At 38.0% G+C, this 19,804-nt stretch overlaps 2 protein-coding genes across 2 annotated transcripts in view; one reads left to right on the top strand and one right to left on the bottom strand.

Annotated features, from left to right (window-relative positions):
• The first annotated feature begins 3,336 nt into the window (after window positions 1–3,336).
• On the top strand, window positions 3,337–15,117 carry nptx2b (neuronal pentraxin IIb). Its single transcript, XM_066664260.1, has 5 exons — window positions 3,337–3,936; window positions 6,205–6,424; window positions 9,404–9,648; window positions 10,670–10,849; window positions 13,109–15,117. The coding sequence occupies exons 1-5, from the start codon at window positions 3,499–3,501 to the stop codon at window positions 13,334–13,336; spliced, it is 1,311 nt and encodes a 436-aa protein (XP_066520357.1). The 5' UTR covers window positions 3,337–3,498; the 3' UTR covers window positions 13,337–15,117.
• The window catches only part of tmem130 (transmembrane protein 130), a 22,564-nt gene continuing 13,503 nt past the window's right edge, over window positions 10,744–19,804 (bottom strand). The window contains exon 7 of the mRNA XM_066664266.1: window positions 10,744–10,834. Within this exon, the coding sequence (XP_066520363.1) occupies window positions 10,830–10,834 (5 nt within the window). The 3' untranslated portion in view covers window positions 10,744–10,829. The remainder of the gene's footprint in view (window positions 10,835–19,804) is intronic.

Raw genomic sequence — 19,804 nt, 5'->3', positions numbered from 1 at the left:
AGAGATCTGCCTTGTATGACCCGGTGTATAAGACCTTTTTTGAATGTTTGTAGTGCTACACTTGTCATGTCCAGAATGCACTGATTTTTCTATTTCATGCCTCTTGATTACTGTAGGGCTTGATTACTGGTGGTTCCCTTGCGTGTAGCACAGATAAAGACTTTATAACAACAGAGTCATGTATGAAAAACATTGTCACCCTTCATTCCTTCTTACATTTGGATAATTTTGTGTCACTGGGAAGCAAGCTTGGATTGTCTTCTGGATTATTACCAAATTGTAATTCCCAAAATGTGACACTTTTGTTAGAAGGTTTTTCTCTGCCATCACAGCCATTGCGACAGTTGCATCCAACTTCACTGGCACATACTGTTGTGTACATGGAGAATGCATTTCAATATGGCCTTGATCAGATGCCATTTGTGAACTCCTGTGTGGCTACCTTTGACAATACAACGACAATACATCACTGCTTTCCTCTTAGATATGGAGTGCACCACAGTCTTGGGATCATTACCCAGGAGCCAGGACACTTACCCTTATGTTACTCGTATCATCTTTTGTCAATCAGTCTCTTGTGTTTTCAACCTTGATTGACGTGTCTGATGGGTTCACCTGGCCCTTAGATAACACATGGCAATAATGAAGATCATTCTGCACCTGGACCTGCTCGTCTGCCTCTTTGGCTGCTCTGTTAGTGACCACCTCTCACACTGGGTTGCACAGGTTATTATTCTTGCTTACAAAGTGGCTGATACATCTTATCCCTCACTCCCTTCAGTAGCTTTTAGAGAATGAAAGTATCCTTAACTGCGAGCTTGGGTGTGTCCGTTCTGTCAGTCCCTATCCAGCCCCAGCAGAATGCTCTGGTCCTCCTGACTATGCTGGTATAAGCCACACAAGGCAAAGCCACCTTCTGGAGGTCAGGAGTAAAGAAATAGAATTATAGTTATGAATGTAAGTGTGGTACTATGAATGCTGGATGACAACCTGAGCCAGTCGACATTGTACGAAGTACCACCAAAAGGGAAAGGGAGGACATATTTGTATCACTTTCTTCTACAGTGTTATACTAGATGTGCCTGTTCTAGACACTTTGTCCTGCTTCTGAATATCAGTCAATTCAGTATCAAGTTTTATTCTGTACAGTTCTACCTCTTTGCCCAAACTGTTCTGGATAGGTTCATATTAATATTTTTATTTAAAAATACATTTTTATGCATTAAATAAATGTGCTTTCATCTTTGGTAACTTGAGGTTTGTTCTAAATGTCCCCCTACTCATGATTCTGCACTTTACTTACTATATAGAATCCTATTATAGGGAACTGAATTGAAGAATGTAATGAACTGGCAGTACTGCTACATGAAGTAACCAGGGAAAAAAACAACAACAAACAAAAAACCTTTTGATCTTTATGTGTCGTTATTTTACTGCTTAAGTTGAACACTACAATGTGCGCATTGCATAGATGTCTTTAAAATTACCCACTGAACAAGTCACCTTAGCCATCATCAAAATATTTGCCCCCACCACCCCACCCCACGACCTTGACTTTAGCCCAGTGTCCAGTCAGTAGTCTGGAGTTTAGCCAGGAGCTTCCTTTCAATAATGGGATTAAGAGACTAACCTGTAAAAAAGGACATTGTTGACACCATAGAATCAAAGAGTTCATATAATTGTGAATCAGGCTGATTTCATACACCACCTCTCTCATCTCATCTGACTATCTGAAGTGTCCTGGTTTGAGGTGAAAGGTGTCACTGTTCTAGTGGACTCAGCACTGTACCGCTGCTTGATGGACTGTGTTCAGCATCACCTTTCACTGCAGTGGCCACTGCAGCCTGCCAGAATGTGGTCATTATAATGTTACACCAATTTTATTGTGCAAAGTTTTCACAAAATAATTGCTGTTGTTTTGAGCTTTTGCTTTGTTATGGGAGGTTTTTCCAAAACTACGAAGAGTTTGATTTGCAGCATAACACAACATAAACACTCAAATCACATTTCTGGATAAGTTTGGTACATTTTGTAAAATGCAGTAAAAACATAATTCTTTTGAACCTTCATTTAAAGAGTTTGTAATTGTAGGACTTCTGGTCAGTGCAGCTCAAAGGATGGAAAGTGAGTGTAGAAACAAGAACATGGTATTATTGTTGTTTATATATTATCACTGTCCAAAGAAAAAAAAATATCTCCATTTTTTTGTCGATTTATGTTTATTACATTGTTTGAACTGTCCTTCATGTTGTGCTGTGTGAATTTCATGATGAATGGAACAATAGAAAGGCTCCAATATTACCTGGAATAAATTCTTTTTACATTGATGTCCATTGAAAAGTATGAAGGATTTTCCCTTCTCCTATAAAGTTACTAATTTGGAGGCTTTTCTTTGTACTGCGACAATATGTACAGCGATGAACTCCACCAGCAAAACTGTGTCTGATCCCCTCGTACCAGCACAACACACAGTAACACACCACTACAAATCATTGTCACTGCAGCACTGTGAATGATCCACCAGCATACATGCTCTGTGGGTGGTCCTGTGGTAGGTTTTGACCCTAGAAGAACAGGGTGAAACAGGGTGAAACAGGGTGAACAAAGTATGCATGCAAAGAAACAGATGGACTAGAATCTGTTATGGTAAAAGTACAAAGTGAACCTGTAGGATCAGTGGAGCTGAGAGAATGAAAAGTGAGTCTAAAAACAAGGAGGTGATGTTATTGTTACGGCTGACTTGTGTAAATCCCTCAAGGACATATTTTAAACGTCAATGGACGTCCAAAATCCATCTTAATAGGTTAGTTAAGTGGTGACCAATCGATAACGTCAGTGGACGTCCAAAATGCGTTTAAAACAAGTAATTTATTTCGGGACCAATTAATAACGTCAATGTACGTCCAAAATACGTCTAATAGTCGCCTTTTCAATGTCTGTGTTTGGACGTCTTTTCAACTTTTCATTTTCAACCTTAAGAGAACGTTGAATAGACGGCAGTCATTACGTTATTTCAACGTTGAATCAACGGCTAAATGTTTACTGGGAGTGTATAGCCTGCATTTCTCATTTTTTATGCGAGTACTTAAGGTCTAGAGTGAGGGAAGATGTTGTTACTTATTTTAAAGCTGTTATGTGATAACTACAGTTGAGGGTATGTGTGTACAAGGGTCTCTAGTGGTGACTCTTACGGACTTACTGATGGTTGTTTTTAAGGCTCTTTCTAAATACCGTGACGTAAATACTACAGCCAATCGGCGCGCGGTGTTAATCGGTCGGTCGCTGGCCTTTCAGAAGAGTCGCGCGCGAAGCTCAGAGAGTGACGGTAAACGAGAAGCAGAAGACTTGCACCGGAATCTGTCGTCCGCTTTTTTTTTAAACAGAGTTAAAGTTATTCGATGTAGCTGAGAAGAAAATATTTTTTTCTCCTCGGTCTCTGCCTCTGGGGAGACTAGGGTTGAAGTTAAGCTGAACTTTTTTGACAGGAAAGCGGTGAGAATGAGACTAGTGGCGGTGCTGACGTGCCTCCTCGCGCTCGTTCGTTTTCCCGCCGTCCGGGGACAGGGAGCAGAAAGGGATGGAGAAGGAGAGAAGGAGAGTCGGTTTCTGTGTACTGCGGTTCCTCTCGGCACAGACGGCAGCTGTCCGCTTCAGCCCGCCGCTTCGGCGCAGGAAGAGGAGCTGAGGAACACAGTCATACAGCTGAGAGAGACCATCCTCCAGCAGAAAGAGACCATCGTCAACCAGCTCGGCACAATCAAGGAGCTCACATATAAACTCTCGCGCTGCGAGTCCGCTGCCGACGACTCAGGCTCGTGGAGGAGCGTGAAAGACGGGAAGGACACGATGGACGACGTGCCCCGAGACCCCAACGAGACCATCGACGCCCTGGGGAAGACCATGCAGAGTCTAAAGGACCGTCTACAGAACCTGGAGGTATGCGAACTCCTGGTATTCCCACATAGAATCAAAAAAGTGTAGCAGTGCACCTATATTTGATATTCTAAGTGGAAATAAGCACACATCCTCTACAGAGAATACAAGGTAATTCATAGCTGACTGCTTAAGTGCTTAATTTGACATATAAGGGGAAAAAAATCTAAAAGTTGGTCTGAGCGTTGACAGCTTGCAGAAAAATACATATTTAGAAACTTTAACCAAAGACACCGACTGTTAACACCTAGATACTAACAAAACATGTCATTTCCAAATATGTTCAACATTTAACATAAAAAGGTGAATAAACAGACAGAGGAAAAGACTTATACAAACTACATTTAGCACCCAAATAATCACGTTTTAAAAGAGATTTGTCTTTTGAAAATGTTAAATCCCAAAACATCTGTTTTCATAAAAATGACAAATGTAGTGTTATTTCAAAGTAATAACCTCCACCTCAGTTTGATGAGTTCCTTATGTTTATGATGTAAAAACCCTGGCTGTATCATTTTGCCCATTTGAGTTAGTCTTACTGCAGTTTTAATGCAGAAACTCAGCCATGATATAAACTGGAAAAAAAAGGTCTTTAATCATTCACAAAATTTAAATTTTCTCAAGCAATCTTTCCATTATGTGGAGGTTCTTCAGAAGTTCTCACATTTACCAAAATAGTCTTCTAAAAAAGGTAAATGTATTTTATTGATTGAATAGAAATTTGAGAACATATACTAATGTGAATCCAGTAAAGATTAACCTTTTTAAACTATGACATATCACATAACACTGACTCCCCTTGTATTACTTATTATTAAACTAATAAAATGCATAAATCATTTTTAGCTGTTAAGGAATTCTCAGCGTGTTCAAACACTGTAATACCACACAGGAGGAAATACAGCTAACAGCATCACATCACATAGGGTGAGAATGTTACTTCAAGAGAGATTAGTTACAAGATTCAATCAGATTTGTCTTTTCCCAGCACACTTTCTGCAGCTATGTCCCAGTACTGACCCTATTCAATAACCATATGATCTAATGCCTAGTAATTCACAACAGGAGATGTTATAAAAGGACGTATTGATTCCAGAAAATTGACATTTATGCTGATTGAAGGTTATTCAAGAGGTCTCGTTTTGTACTGCATGCGGTGTTTACTATGTTTTAGTGCTTTGCATTTTGGGTAATTAAGCAGAGGCATTGGGGATTTGAAGGGATTATCCCGCCTGTTAGTCTATCTATATCCACTACCCTTCTGGCAAAGTCACTTATGCCACCCTAATTACTGAACAAAGTGTCTAATGCTAATTAAATGTCAGCCCACCTCTGCAGTACATGACTCGGTAAGCGACATCAAAGATGTAAAAATATCATGATAGTCATTCCAGAGTAAAGCCTATTGACAGATCAGATTCTAGATCAGATTATCCACACTAGCCTTGGCAAATCTCCTTTTGATGTGTATGTGACTTTCCTGCTTGGATCAAGAGACTTGTGTTAATATGCCCGTTTGTAGCTGTACACTTCAAACAGGCATGTTATTTATTTATTTATTTTTGTGAACCATGTCATAAAGCCCTAACGTTTTCTGTGAAACACCCAACTTTAAGCTGATTGTTTGTTTATTCGCTTTTGTTTAATTCAGATTCAGGACTGTACTATTCTTCACTGCACATTGTTAATTCAAAAAATTATGTATTCTGGACATATTTATAAAAACATTTAAATCTATATCACTCCTAAAATGAAAGGTTCCTAAATGGTGCTTGGGTTGTTTAATTGGTATATAACCTTCACATTATGTGGAGTTGCACTGTGAAGGACTGGCACCCCCTCCAGAGTGTGTTCCTGCCTTGCGCCCAGTAATTACGTGGAGGCACCGGACCCACCGCGACCCTGAACTGGATCAGCGGTTACAGACAATAAATGAATGAATGAATTATGTGGAGTTTCATGAAACTATAAATGTTTTTCACAAACCCATATCTAATATATAAAACTGGATCCTTAAAGGAACACTATGTAATATATTTACCTTGAAATTACACACATCAAACTGCACTGTGTATCTTTTGTAGTAGGGTAGGAAACCACACATGCCCTCCCCCTCCCACTCCCCATTGATTTCAGTACAGTGCTGTAAAAATAACTACACTAGGGGGAGCCCGAGGAGCAAAAAACCCAAAGTTCTGTATGGATTTACTGAAACACAGCAAAATATGAGTGCGATTTTTTTATATTAAGTTTTTTTTTATCTTCCTACAGCAACAGCAAATGCGAGCTAATCTTTCAGGAGCTTCCTTCCCCAATGAGTTGCGAGACCTGTTGCAACACAGGCTGGGAGACCTGGAGAGCCAGCTACTGAAGAAGGTCAATGAGCTGGAGGAGGAGAAATCACAGCTGTATAACGAAACAGCTGCCCATCGCCAGCGCACTGAGAACACCCTCAACTCCCTCATGAACAGAATCTCTGATTTGGAGAAAGGTATTACACACATTCATGTGCTTCTGATGTCTCCAGTGTGTACATCCATTCACGGAATTACACAAGAGTTCTGACCACACATTCAGACTGATATGTGTTGCCTGTGTGTGTGTGTGTATGTGTGTGTGTGTGTGTGTGCGCGCGTATATATAACAGAATTTATACTGAGCAATGGACTATTTACTCTGTAGAAACTGAATGAAACTTCCATATCAAATATATTATCAAAGTCTTCCACCTCTCAGTAAGTAATGTAATGTAATATAATGCATTATTTACCAACATTATGATAAATAAATTCATATTATCAGTAGCGCTAAACACCTGAAATTTTTTTTTTGTATTTTTCCTGACTGATTAAAAAAAATTTAAATTAAGGTCCAGGCCCTTTTTTATAACAAGAAAGGCCAAGACCATTTGGCTTAAATTTTGAAAGCTGAATATAGAGCAGCAGACTGTCATTTAGTTGCAGATGTTTGATTGCCTCTGATATATATAAGTAGCATATATAAGTAATAAACATCCCTAGTTAGAACATACTATATATAACATGTAGGCTACAATAAAATTTGAGCTCTTGATATTTGAATTTGAAGTCTTTCAGATTGTCATTTCGATGCCCTAATTGCCCATTGCCAAATTTAATAATGGGGTGGGACGGTGGCACAGCAGGTAGTGTCTCAGTCACACAGCTCCAGGAACCTGGAGGTTGTGGGTTCAATTCCTGCTCCGGGTGACTGTCTGGGAGGAGTTTGATGTGTTCTCCCCGTGTCCGTGTGTGTTTCCTCTGGGTGCTCTGATTTTCTCCCACAGTCCAAAAACACACACAGGTAGGTGGATTGGCGACTCAAAAGTGTTGGTAGGTGTGAGTGAATGTGTGTGTTTTCCTGTGAAGGACTGGCGCCCCCTCCATGGTGTATTCCTGCCTTGCGCCCAACGATTCCAGGTAGGCTCTGGACCCACTGTGACCCTGAACTGGATAAGCGGTTACAGATAATGAATGAATGAATATTCTCATTTTTAATACTGTGCTTTTTGAAAGGTAATATGAATCTGAAATGACAGATTATCCTTCAGTGCGAAGTTGTATGTTAGAGAATTAGTGTTAGAATGTGGGACCCTGAGCTAGCTGTGTGATTCCATGACAGGCGGGGATAGTAACAGTAGGAGGTATAACATGATATTAGTTCATTTTGATTTTAAACTAGCTTTAACACTTATGTAATAGCTGTGTTTCCCAAGGTTTAAATCCTTAGAAGCCCTTAATTAATTCATTCATTATCTGTAACCGCTTATCCAATTCAGGGTCGTGGTGGATCCAGAGCCTACCTAGAATCATTGGGCGCAAGGCAGAAATACACCCTGGAGGGGGTGCCAGTCCTTCACAGGGCAACACACACACACACATTCACTCAATTGTCTACGGAAAATTTTGAGTCACCAACCCACCTACCAACGTGTGTTTTTTGGACTGTGGGAGGAAACTGGAGCACCCGGAGAACACACCAACCCCTCACAGACAGTCACCCGGAGCGGGACTGTCTTATATATGAAATCAATAAACGTGATGATACAAAACACTGCGCAGTAGTCAGAGTTCACACATTCCTTTGTAGTTAAAACATTATTTAAGAAGTAATTCATTTTTCATTATAAAGCAGTTAGTCCCAACCCTGCAATGTGATTGGCTGAGAGACGTTCCAGGTGTGCCAGTATTACACGATAATGTCACTCTGACCGAAGCTCTTCAGGTATCACTCCACAAAATACATGTAACCTAGCAACGATGCCAGCGCTTACAAGACAGAGCTGTGCCTGGACTTTTTCCCCCAACGGCGATCCGGTTCATTTTCCTTTTGCGCAAATTATTTTGAACAGAGTAAACGTTATGGCGCATTGGACCGTTATCTGCTTTCGGATTTGTAAACAAAAGAAGATGGAAATTAATAAAAAGTAATTGGCTGCGTCTATGTGTTTCTATGATTGTGTTTAACACAAGGTGGATAAAAAAAAAAAAACATATAATTTTTCACTTCTTCTTTATCTTAAAACCTAATAATAAACGGCGATAACGAACTGTTCGTGCACTCCCTCGCGTGTATTATTGCGTAAGCATAAAAATATATGAAATATGTGTTTAGCACAAAATGACAGAAAGGTCATTAAATCCATGAGTATTTAACTTTTCTTCTCTTAACTTGTGTGCATCCTACTACCAATTTATCTCTTCCATCTTCCAATCTTAAGACAAACATGTTATATCTGTGTTATCCAGAAAAAGCAGCTGTTCATAAAGGTGTGACTGACATTACCATTCAAAAAAGGGCTTGCATTGACAAAAGTACACAGCAAATTCACCAGTGTTAAATCAACACTACTAGTGTTAAAATAACACTGTTAGTGTAATAATTTAACCCTCTCAGTGTTAACACTAGTGTTGATTTAACACTGGAGAATTTGCTGTGTAGCTTCCCCAAATCACCTCAACTGCCTTAAAGATTTCTGTCTCATGCATCTAAAATAAAATAAAATAAAATAAAGTAAAATAAAATAAAATAATTGAAAAGCAATTATTACCTGAAATTAAATATAATCCACACGTGTTTCCTTCCATCCATTCACTGTGAGAAGACAACTCTCTATGTTCAACTGTCAAGAAGCCATTACTGAGTCAAGGACATAAAGCAAAAAGAAGAAATATTGCTGTGCACCACCAAAACTGGACATATGAGATGTGAATTTTTGTATAATTAAGCAGGCAATGCAACCATCTATTAAGACTGATTATTGTGGAAAATTTTTCCCTTATGAAAAATAATAAGTGAATTATGTTGGAACTTCATGGCAGTGGAAGAGTTAAAGTCCTAAGTCTCTTTTGTTGCTGTGCCTCTCCACCCAAAAAAATAAATAACTAAATAAAATAAAATCATGTTTCACTCTGGAGGTGATCCATTACAAATTCACACCCTTTGGTTGCAGGTAATACTGGCTTCAGGTCCCCTGAGGATTTCAAACTCTCCTTACCGCTGCGCACAAACTACCTTTTTGGACGAGTGAAGAAAAGCCTGCCAGAACTGTATGCCTTCACCGTGTGTATGTGGCTGAAGTCCAGCGCCAGTCCTGGTATCGGGACCCCTTTCTCCTATGGGGTACCTGGCCAGGCAAATGAGATTGTATTGATTGAATGGGGAAACAATCCCATGGAGCTACTCATCAATGACAAAGTAAGCAGAATAGTTGTAAGTCTAAATCTGTTAGTTGTAAATCTAAATCTATTATAAGTTGTAAGTCTTAGTCTAAAATCAGTAAGTCTAAATCTATCTACTTTACCTTTATTCTATGTTCATATAATGAGATTTTATTTTACGTGAGGAGAAATAACACTGGATATTTTTGTGGGTTCGTTCATTGTTTCTTAGCAGTAATTTTAGTTATGTGGTTTCCCTTTGCATTAACCAGGCAGTGGGAAAAGAAGATTCATATAAGGCAGTCTCCCAAAACAAGATTTGTCCCCTGAAGCACATTTCAACAGTTTGTCCCACATTCAAACTACTGTCTAAGATTTGTAGATTACAATTAGAATTGAGTGAGTTCAACTACTTTAATGTCGACACATTGTAAAGTTAAAAAATGAAATGGAATGGGAAGCTCTTGAGCAGTTACATTTGAGCCAAAGGACCTCATGCCAAAAACTTTGGCTAGAGGGGGTATAGAGCCCCCACGGATTGAACACTGGAGCAGTGGAACTGCATTAACATATAACACCTTTGAGATGAGTTTGGATGGCTTTTTTGGTCCAGAACCTGTCGTTCATTTTTGGGTCCATTTTGGTATCTTCATAGTAACGTTCCAGCATCTAGTATATGGCTTTCCTAGATAAGTAGAATCTGTTAATGCAGCAAAGGATTAAAAATGTACTGTTAATACCTTTTGAACAGAAATATTAGATGAGAAAGCTGTAGAAAATATTTTGCCAAATTGTGTAAATCACTTCAAGGGGTTTTTCCTAGACTTTAAATCTATAAAATGTCAGTATCAGTACTATTTGAATGAAAATACTATTTGTATCAGCATCTTTGAATGAAACAAATAGCCATGTTTACAACTAACAACGGCAAAATGTCCTTGATTATTTTTATTTCTTTACATCACCACAAGAAATCACTAGCCCTCTAAGACATTCTACAACTCACAGGCTGATGCTGATAAAAGGGTCATATTCTTACTCTTTCTGTCTCCACTGAGGTGGCACAGTTGCCCCTGTCTCTGAGTGATGGAAGATGGCACCATATTTGCATCACCTGGACCACCAGAGATGGGCTGTGGGAGGCTTATCAGGATGGTCAGCGGCTGGGCTCAGGGGAGAACCTGGCCCCTTGGCACCCCATCAAACCTGATGGAGTCCTCATCCTAGGACAAGAACAGGTGAGAACAGAAATCCTTCTAACAATGTTATACATTTAAAAAAAAAAAAGGTTTCAGAATGGGTTTTGGCTTAAACACACTGTTCTAGAAAAAATTTAAATATATATAATATAGTTATATATTATAGTATATTAATGATATTTAAACAGAGCATTTTTATTATGTGGCGGTGCATGGGCCTTTGAAAAAACTGTATCAGGCTCAAGCCTAGTGGTACAACATGCAAATATTGTATCATTACCAGTTTCTAATTAATTCAAATTCTGAAGTGTGGCATACCACTAGGGGTGGGCGATATTGCCGTAAAATAATATCGCAACACTTAAGAGTGTTTTGGCATTAACGACACTGGCGATATGAACAAAACATTGAAAAAAACTTTATTAATTTAAAAAACACACTAATGCAACAAAATAAATATTATATTACTATTAATTATATTAAATAATATATATTTTTACACAATACCATGGTTTATTTTACATAAATAAATAAATAGTCATTTTGTAACCAAACCACCTCCATATGACTGATGTTACTCCCCTTTTTTTGGAGCAAATTCCAAAAATGTTTTCCTTTGCCTCAGAACCTCAGAACGTAGGCCATATTATGGGTAACTGCATGATGTCATTACGTAAACAAGTCAGAATGTCACTATTATCACAATATAGATTTTTTTATATAGTTTAAAAAATTATGATGATATTATCGCAAACGATATGATATGGCACAGCCCTACATACATACCACATTATTTGCAGCATTACTTACATCATTCTTCTAGAATTTGCATTGCATACTTTAAAGAGGCTAGTGTGTCAATGTGATGTCTCACCCTAAACACCTCAACAAGCCTTTATAATTGAAGAGTTATATATGACCTAATAAGCAAGAGCTGGAGAGCGATCGAGATTTATTTATCTTGCCTAATTATCAAGATTAAAACTGGAAAACCCGGAAACAGATTTTTAAATAAATTCAAACAAACTTATAATATAATTATAAGTATATAAATATATATATTTATATATTATATAAAGTAATATATTTACTTGCAAATGCAATTTATTTACCAAACCTTTAAGTAAAAGACTGCTCTCAGGTATCGCTCCTCGCTTTGAAATGTGTGTGGCATTCATTAAAATATGTACTAATAAAGTACTAAGGTACTGTCTTTCTCCTAATCATTAAGTTGACGTTTGTTACTTGTTATTTTTTACATGCTCATCATTAGGAGCAGTCATTCCGTGTAATGGGTCTTCTTAAAATAATCTAATTGTATGGCACTAATTACGACTTTTGTTTTAGGGTAAATATTGCATATTGTGATCCTGAGGAAAAAAAGAAAAACAAATAATACTGTGATATAATGATAATGATATGATATACTGTGATCTTGGCCATATCGCCCACCCTACTCACGCATTTATCAGTTACAAAGCTGCAAGGTCCTTTAGGGAACCAACAATATATCATATTTGATACCACTTCAGAGAAATTTTTATTTTTAACAGTGTAATACTGGAAGTACTAAAGTACTTGTGTGGAGCTTGCTGCTAGTCACACGACCAAATATATGAAATTTCATAACATTTTAAAAAGACATCCTACAGTATTCAGAGCCAGAGACTGTGCCAAACTCTCACTGAATGATCATATATGATAATATACATGTATATACGTGTATATACAATGCCAAGCAATATATGTCATGTCAGTCCACTTATAGCGGCACAGTGGTGCAGCAGGTAGTGTCGCAGTCAGACAGCTCCAGGGGCCTGGAGGTTGTGGGTTCGTTTCCCGCTCTGGGTGACTGTCTGTGAGGAGTTGGTGTGTTCTCCCCGTGTCTGCGTGGGTTTCCTCCCACAGTCCAAAAACACACGTTGGTAGGTGGATTGGCGACTCAAAAGTGTCCATAGGTGTGTGTCTGTGTTGCCCTGTGAAGGACTGGCGCCCCCTCCAGGGTGTATTTCCGCCTTGCGCCCAATGATTCCAGGTAGGCTCTGGAACTGGACAAGCAGTTACAGATAATTAATGAATGAGTCCACTTATAAATAAAATATATTTTTGGTTTGGTTTCATTTAAATTGCATAACATTTTGATGTATTTAGTAAGGAAAAGATGTGCTTAATGTTTATATAGCACTGTCATCAGACAATATTTTAATGTAACATTATTGTGGGGCCACACATCTCTTAAGAGAGAATAAAAGAAGATGTTGTTGTTTTAACGAGGCCTGTCGTTTATGGCCTCAACAGGACGCGGTTGGTGGGCGCTTTGATGCCACCCAGGCCTTCGTCGGGGAGCTGAGTCACTTTAACATCTGGGACCGGGTGCTACGGCCAATAGACATCAGCAGCATAGCCAACTGCTCAGCCTACATGCCCGGCAACGTGGTGTCCTGGACTGACAGTGATGTGGAGGTATTTGGTGGTGCCTCCAAGTGGCCACTGGAGCTGTGTGAGGACAGGCTCTTTGACAATTGATGGGTTTTTGGTTAATTTTTTATTTATTTTTTTTTTTTAATGACTTTTAGAGAGAAATTGCTTTCTGTGTCTCTGTTTCTGTGCTTTGTAATGCTAGGTTGATCAGTAGAATCCAGACAATGTTGTTGTTTTTTTCTTTTCTGGAAAGTACAGTCTCTCTCTCTTTCTCTTTCTCTCCCTCTCTCTCTCTCTCTCTCTCTCTCTCTCTCTCTCTCTCTCTTTTGTAAAGCCTGTGGATCTGATTGCCAAAAACAGTAATGTATGCCAAAGGCTGGCAGATTAGCTTTAAATGTTCTCACATACATTTGTATCCCAGGCGTATGATAATGTGTCACAGTCACACAGCTCTAGGGACCTGGAAGTTGTGGGTTCAAGTCCCACTCCAGGTGACTGTCTGTGAGGAGTTTGGTGTGTTCTCCAGTTTCCTCCCATGGTCCAAAAACACACGTTGGTAGGTGGATTGGCGACTCAAAAGTGTCCGTAGGTGTGAGTGAATGTGTAGTCTGTGGCGCCCCCTCCAGGGTGAGTTCCTGCCTTGCGTTCAATGATTCCGGGTAGGCTCCGGACCCACCGCGAACCCTGAACTGGATAAGCAGTTACAGACAATGTATCAATGAATGATTACATGCCCATAGGTTTTATATATTCTCTCAGAACATAACCCTGTGCCCTTTTAAAAGGTGCATTTAGCAGCTTTACAGAATCTGGGCCCAAGCCCAATCTGAACAGACCAAGAGTGACAGTGCAAATAGAAACTGCCTCAGAACATGAGGTGGTGACCTTGACTCAGCTGAGTATGAAACAACTCTTGAGGTTATTATTATTTATTCAATTCTTTTGTAGCATTTATACTGGTGTAATTATTTCAAAGCATTAGAATATAAATCATAGTAGCAGTTTTTAAATTAAGGATAAATAATCTTGCACAGACAGAGTCAATATAATAATTACACCAAGTCGGTAGGCATGAACAGAACATTGAGGCGGTGTTAGTGAGTGGACAGTGTACTGATTGGCTAGTCAAGAATAGTGAAATATTTGTAGCATATTTGAGCATATCTAAAAATATATTGTGACTATGGCCTTCAATTACACTTATATATATATATTTCCAATTCAGGAAACCAGGGCATTAAAACTCATTTTTAACTCAGGCTTAATTCATGTTTAGTATGTCTCAGGCACCATTGCTCTTTGCTCTTTGCTCGTGCATAGTAAGAAAGCTTGTTAAATTCTTAGAGACAAAAAATGCTTGGAAAATGACCATGTAAGGATTAAGTACACAATAGTGAAGCAACACAAATGTCACTTGTGAACTTAACTCAGAATAAAAAGTAGGATATAGGCCCCTTAGTGTCAACCCCAGCCTTGAATAATGACTTCATTGTGTTACAGGACGAAATGTCACAAGCTAACCTTTGGCATAACATCCATCAATATCCATCTGGCATGGTTTTAATTAAGACACCTAAACTAGCTTTGTTTATTTGTTTATTTCTTTGTTCACTGACTGATGAATGAATTATTAAAGGAAAGCACAGTTTATTGAAGTAACCATATAACCTCATGACAAAATGCTTTGTAAATGTCTTATTTTAGAAGGCATTTGCTTTTCTTCAGTAACTGAATTTCACCTGATTTTCTTTTGTGGAACAAACAATTATACAAAAATAACACTGTGTAATGTGTGTGTATTACGTATTCTTTGATTTAGTTGCATCTACTTTTGCTTTATTTTATATATATTTTTTTAAGTGTATTTATTTATTTCCCCAAGAAATCTGCACATTTGGACTTAATCATAAATTTAGACTTGTCTTTTTTTTATGGATTTTTTTTTCTTAAATTAATGTTCTACTATATTACATTCCATTTATGTTTTGAGTTTTTAAAATGATGCATGTTTTGTGTTTTACGAAAGGCCTTTCCTTGTAAAATCAAGTGCCAATTATTTTAAAGCTTTGCTTAAAATGCTGACCCACTCTTTGCCTATGAGAAAATATTTCAGAAAAATAAAACAACATAAAATCTGTCACTTTGTTGCCTTTTTGCAAAATTACTATTTGTCACTCCATCTAAGTAACAGTAGTAACATTAGGGCTTCCCACTTGTACCTCAATTACTATTAGAAATGAACTGTTTCCATCATTGGGTGTGTTACCTGTCCTGTCCTAGGTGTCCTATATTTCATATTTTGTTTTAGAAATACCCATGCAATTTGATCCACAGAGTATGATGTACTACAGTCACATTGCCTGCAGGAGGTTAATCACTATGCTGTAATGGACAGGTGGCCACATGGGTATTAGCTGGGATTAAGGCGATAAGAGAAGCCCAAAGCCAAAGCTCCTGGTTCTGAGGCACTACGGAGATGACGGTACCCAGGCTGATCTACTGAAAAAGGAAATGACCCTGTTTGACAGAGAACAGCTTAGTCATGCTCCTATATATATGTATGAGTAGTTAGTGTGAAGGAACGGTGTATCAGGCGGTATATCCTGTCATCTTTTGTTTTTGTTAAAACTTCTATATGCACTCATATTTACCAGTGTTTGGCCCATATCAGTTTTGCTTTACGTGACATGAGGTGCTTCATGTAATAAAAATTACATGCCTATATACACATCAGGTCTCCTGTTGTACGTTAGGTTTCCAACTGTACCTCATAATGGGCCCATATCATGCCAGCACAATTCCCCATCCAGGGCCGTTTCTATCTATAAGCATTTTAAACTGTTGCTTAGTCCATAATATAGAGTCCTGTAGATGACATCCCTTCCTATGAATGTTTTAATAATGCACAGGAACCAATGCATGGGAACAACTTCGTAAGGGGTCGGATTAGATATTTAATGCTTGGGAATGCCATTTTGTAGTTAAAATGATAATTAATGGAGAACTAGATGAAGTCTCTTAGTTTGAATAATATTGGATAACTAGTGTCTAACTAATTTTAAATTGATAACTAGCTACCCACCACGACCCTGAACTGGATAAGCAGTTACAGATAATGAATGAATGAATATATGAATAACTAGCCACCAAATAAATAAATAAAAATGTACAAAATCTAATGATTGGTTGATTCCCCCCCCACATAATTTGGTTGAGAAATTTAAGGTTTTGGCGCTAAGACTAACAAGTAAGTGTTTAGATGTTTTGTGACTATATTCACTTTTGATACTAGAGAAAAGTCTAAGGAAAACTATTTTGTACATTCTGGGCTATTTGTGGTATGTACTGGGGCTAATTGTTTTCAGTGTATCTTTTGTTTTTAACATTATTTTTCTGGTGCTATAAGAAAATATTTTGGGTAATCAAATGAAATAGGGCTAGGTAGGTTTCCTTTTAAACAGCCATGTTCCTCTTACACACATATTATCCAGTATCATTCAAAATATAAGCCTAATATTTCCCTGTACAATATCTTAAAAACCAGGTCTACCAATACTAGCTTCTTCCAATACTAGGTCGACATATTGGCCTATATTTTGAGGGTTGTAGGTCAATCTTCCATCTGAGCAGATTTTATTTTTTACCATTAGTAGTAGTAGTAGTATTTATTTGTTATTTTCCATTCATTACAAATGGCGTGCTATGTTGCTCAGTAAAGCCAGGTTTAGAAATAGCCTGACATCCAACAGCATTAATGGACTTTGCATGTGCAAAAGCCATGCATTCACCTTTTTATGAAGAATACGTTGAAGAAAAACTCATCTGATGCTTTAGCTCTTTCTTTCAAAGTCACATAAATATTCTCCCTATTTCCAAAACTTAATCCATCTTTATCCAAATCTGAGACAAACTTGACTTGTTTAGCATTTCTAAACATGGCATAGAGCATGGAAAGATGTTATTGTCATGCTGGCGTGTGTAGCAGGGTCAAGGAGTAAGGGAAGGAGGTTTATGCAGGATAGATTTATTAACAATAAACAAAAAGGTAACTAGACAGAAGTAAGCTAACACTAAACAAGGCTAAACACTAAATATTAAACAAAGCTAAATGCTAAACACAGCTAAACACTAAACAAAGCTTCTAAACATCAAACACAGCTAAGCAATAGACAAGGACTATACAGAAAAAAGGGGTGAAACACACAGCAAGGTTAAACATAGAGCAAGGCTAAACACAGAACAAAACTAAGGACCATTGTCATAAAGCAAACATACATACAATGACCCACCAACAGGAAACACTGACAAGGACTATATAAAGACCAATAAGAAACACCTGGGTACTAATTAAGACACATGACACAAAACTAAGCACATTACACTTAGTACCCTATGGTCATTAATCGCCCTTTTTTGGGGAGATTTTTTCTTTTTTAGGAATCACCTCACCAAAACATGACACCAATTTATACATGTGATAGTAATTTAGATTCCTTTACAATGTGATTAATCTTTCTTATTTCTAGAAAACTCAAATACAGCCCCAAAAAAGGGTGTTGTAAAGTACTAAAAGATTTTTTTAAAATCACTTCAAATAAAGCAAGGCCATTTCAGAGAAATATACTGTTTCCGTTTCTCCCAAATATCCTCAAATTTGTTACCTTGAAGCCTAAAGGAGAAGGCTATTCTTTCCATTAAAAAAAAAGTCATAAAAGATATCATACCAGTTCTCAATAGATGGAATGTTTGGCTTGAGCCATTTTCTTGTGATTGCTTTTCTAGCAGCTACACTTAGTATTCTAAATAAATATTTTGATTGAGTGTTTGCTGTTGAATGTAGAAGCCAAAAAAGAAGTTCTTCCCAATTAAAAGTGATCTCTGTCCCAAAATCATCATTTTTTCTTTTGTAAGTCTGCTAATTTATTCACAATTCTTTCTTTAACATGTCACCCCTCTGTAAGTGTTCCTAACAACTGTATGTGACAGAGGAATGTAAGTTTTTATCTAGTCATTGTCAATCTCACCCACTTAGTAGTTGCCTCCTAATCACTTGTTGTTAGCAAGGACTACGAGCCCATATTTCCTCTGAGATATTTGAAGCCAGCCACTGCTTCTTTTCAAACTGCATCCAACATGACATCAAATGGCAGCACAACACACATGGAGCCAGATGTGCAGATCATGGAGCTTTCTGAAGCCATTTTGATTGGTGGCATTGCTGCAGCAGTCATGTACAGTTATTCTACTTTCACTTAAATTGGTCCAAAGGCAGACATTCTAATATCAAAGCTGATCTGGGCCCCACATGTGATCGGTGTGCGCTGGCCCCAGCTTCACTTTTACATATGCTCTGGTCGTGTTCTTGAGACTTTCTCAGTGATCTCCGGGAGAACTGTGAAACCATCTTCATTCATAGCACTATGTGGTATGGCCCGGATGAATACCCCTCTTGGTAGACCTGAAATAAGTATGTTTGCTCTCTGTTCTATCCTTGCTAGGAGATTCATTTTGTTTAAATTGAAAGACGCTAATCCATCAACATACCGATGCTGGATTAGAAAAGCCTTATATTAGTTAAAATTGGAAAAGATTAAATATACTTTGAGGGGGACCACTGGAAAGTTTTACAATATTTGGAAACCCCTTTTTACTTGTGTTGAAGATATGGAAATAGACAGTAGGAAAATGTAATTTTACCTTGCTTTTTTATTATTTATTTATTTATTAACATTGTTGTGTCTCATGTGTATTGTTTGCATTATATTTAATTTAATTACTTGCTTATTATTGTTATTACTTTATTATCTTTTTATGGAAACCTGGCTTTATATGTATGCATGTTTGAGGCTAAAATGTTTGGTGATACAAGGATCAGGGGTGGGGAATATTTTGTCTTTGTGATATAACATGGAAAATATTTGAACAAAAAAAAAAAAAACATAGGACCTAGCATCCCTAGGTGGGCTCCCATCCATGAACTGAAAATAGTAGACACAGAAATTTTCTTCTTTTTGTTTCATAGACTTCTATGGGTACGCCCTTCATAACAGAAGCCTAAGGGAATAGCTTACATGACCTAGGGTCCCTAGGTGGTAAGTGTTGTTCTTTGATTCATAGACTTCTACGAATTCTAAAATAAAAGTCTAATAAAAATAAAAGTCTAACGAAATTGCAGCCTAATGGAAGAGCATACATGGCCTAGGATCCCTGGGTCAAAAATTCTTCTTCTTTAATTCTTATACTTCTTTTTTTACTCCCCTTAAAATAGGAGCCTAAAGGAATAGCTTAAGGACCTATGGTACCTAGGTGGTCTCCCAACCAAGGACTAACCATGGCAGACCCTGCTTAGCTTCAGGGACCAGGCAGTATCAAGTATTGTGAGAGAGGTTTGGCCATAAGACAGGACAACTGGCTTTAGTGGTCTATTTCTGTCATGAATTTCCCTGTCGGTGTGTTCCTTCTCTGCCTGTGTCTTATAGTTTCATTTGTTTGTCATGTGTTTAGAAGCACATGGCTCTTTGTTTTGTTTTGTTCCTGTCTCCTTCCTTGTTTCCGCCTTCACTCCTCCCCCTC

Source organism: Hoplias malabaricus, chromosome 3 (genome assembly GCF_029633855.1).
Source record: "Hoplias malabaricus isolate fHopMal1 chromosome 3, fHopMal1.hap1, whole genome shotgun sequence".
Lineage (NCBI taxonomy): Eukaryota > Metazoa > Chordata > Actinopteri > Characiformes > Erythrinidae > Hoplias > Hoplias malabaricus.
This window is presented reverse-complemented; position numbering and strand designations above follow the sequence as displayed.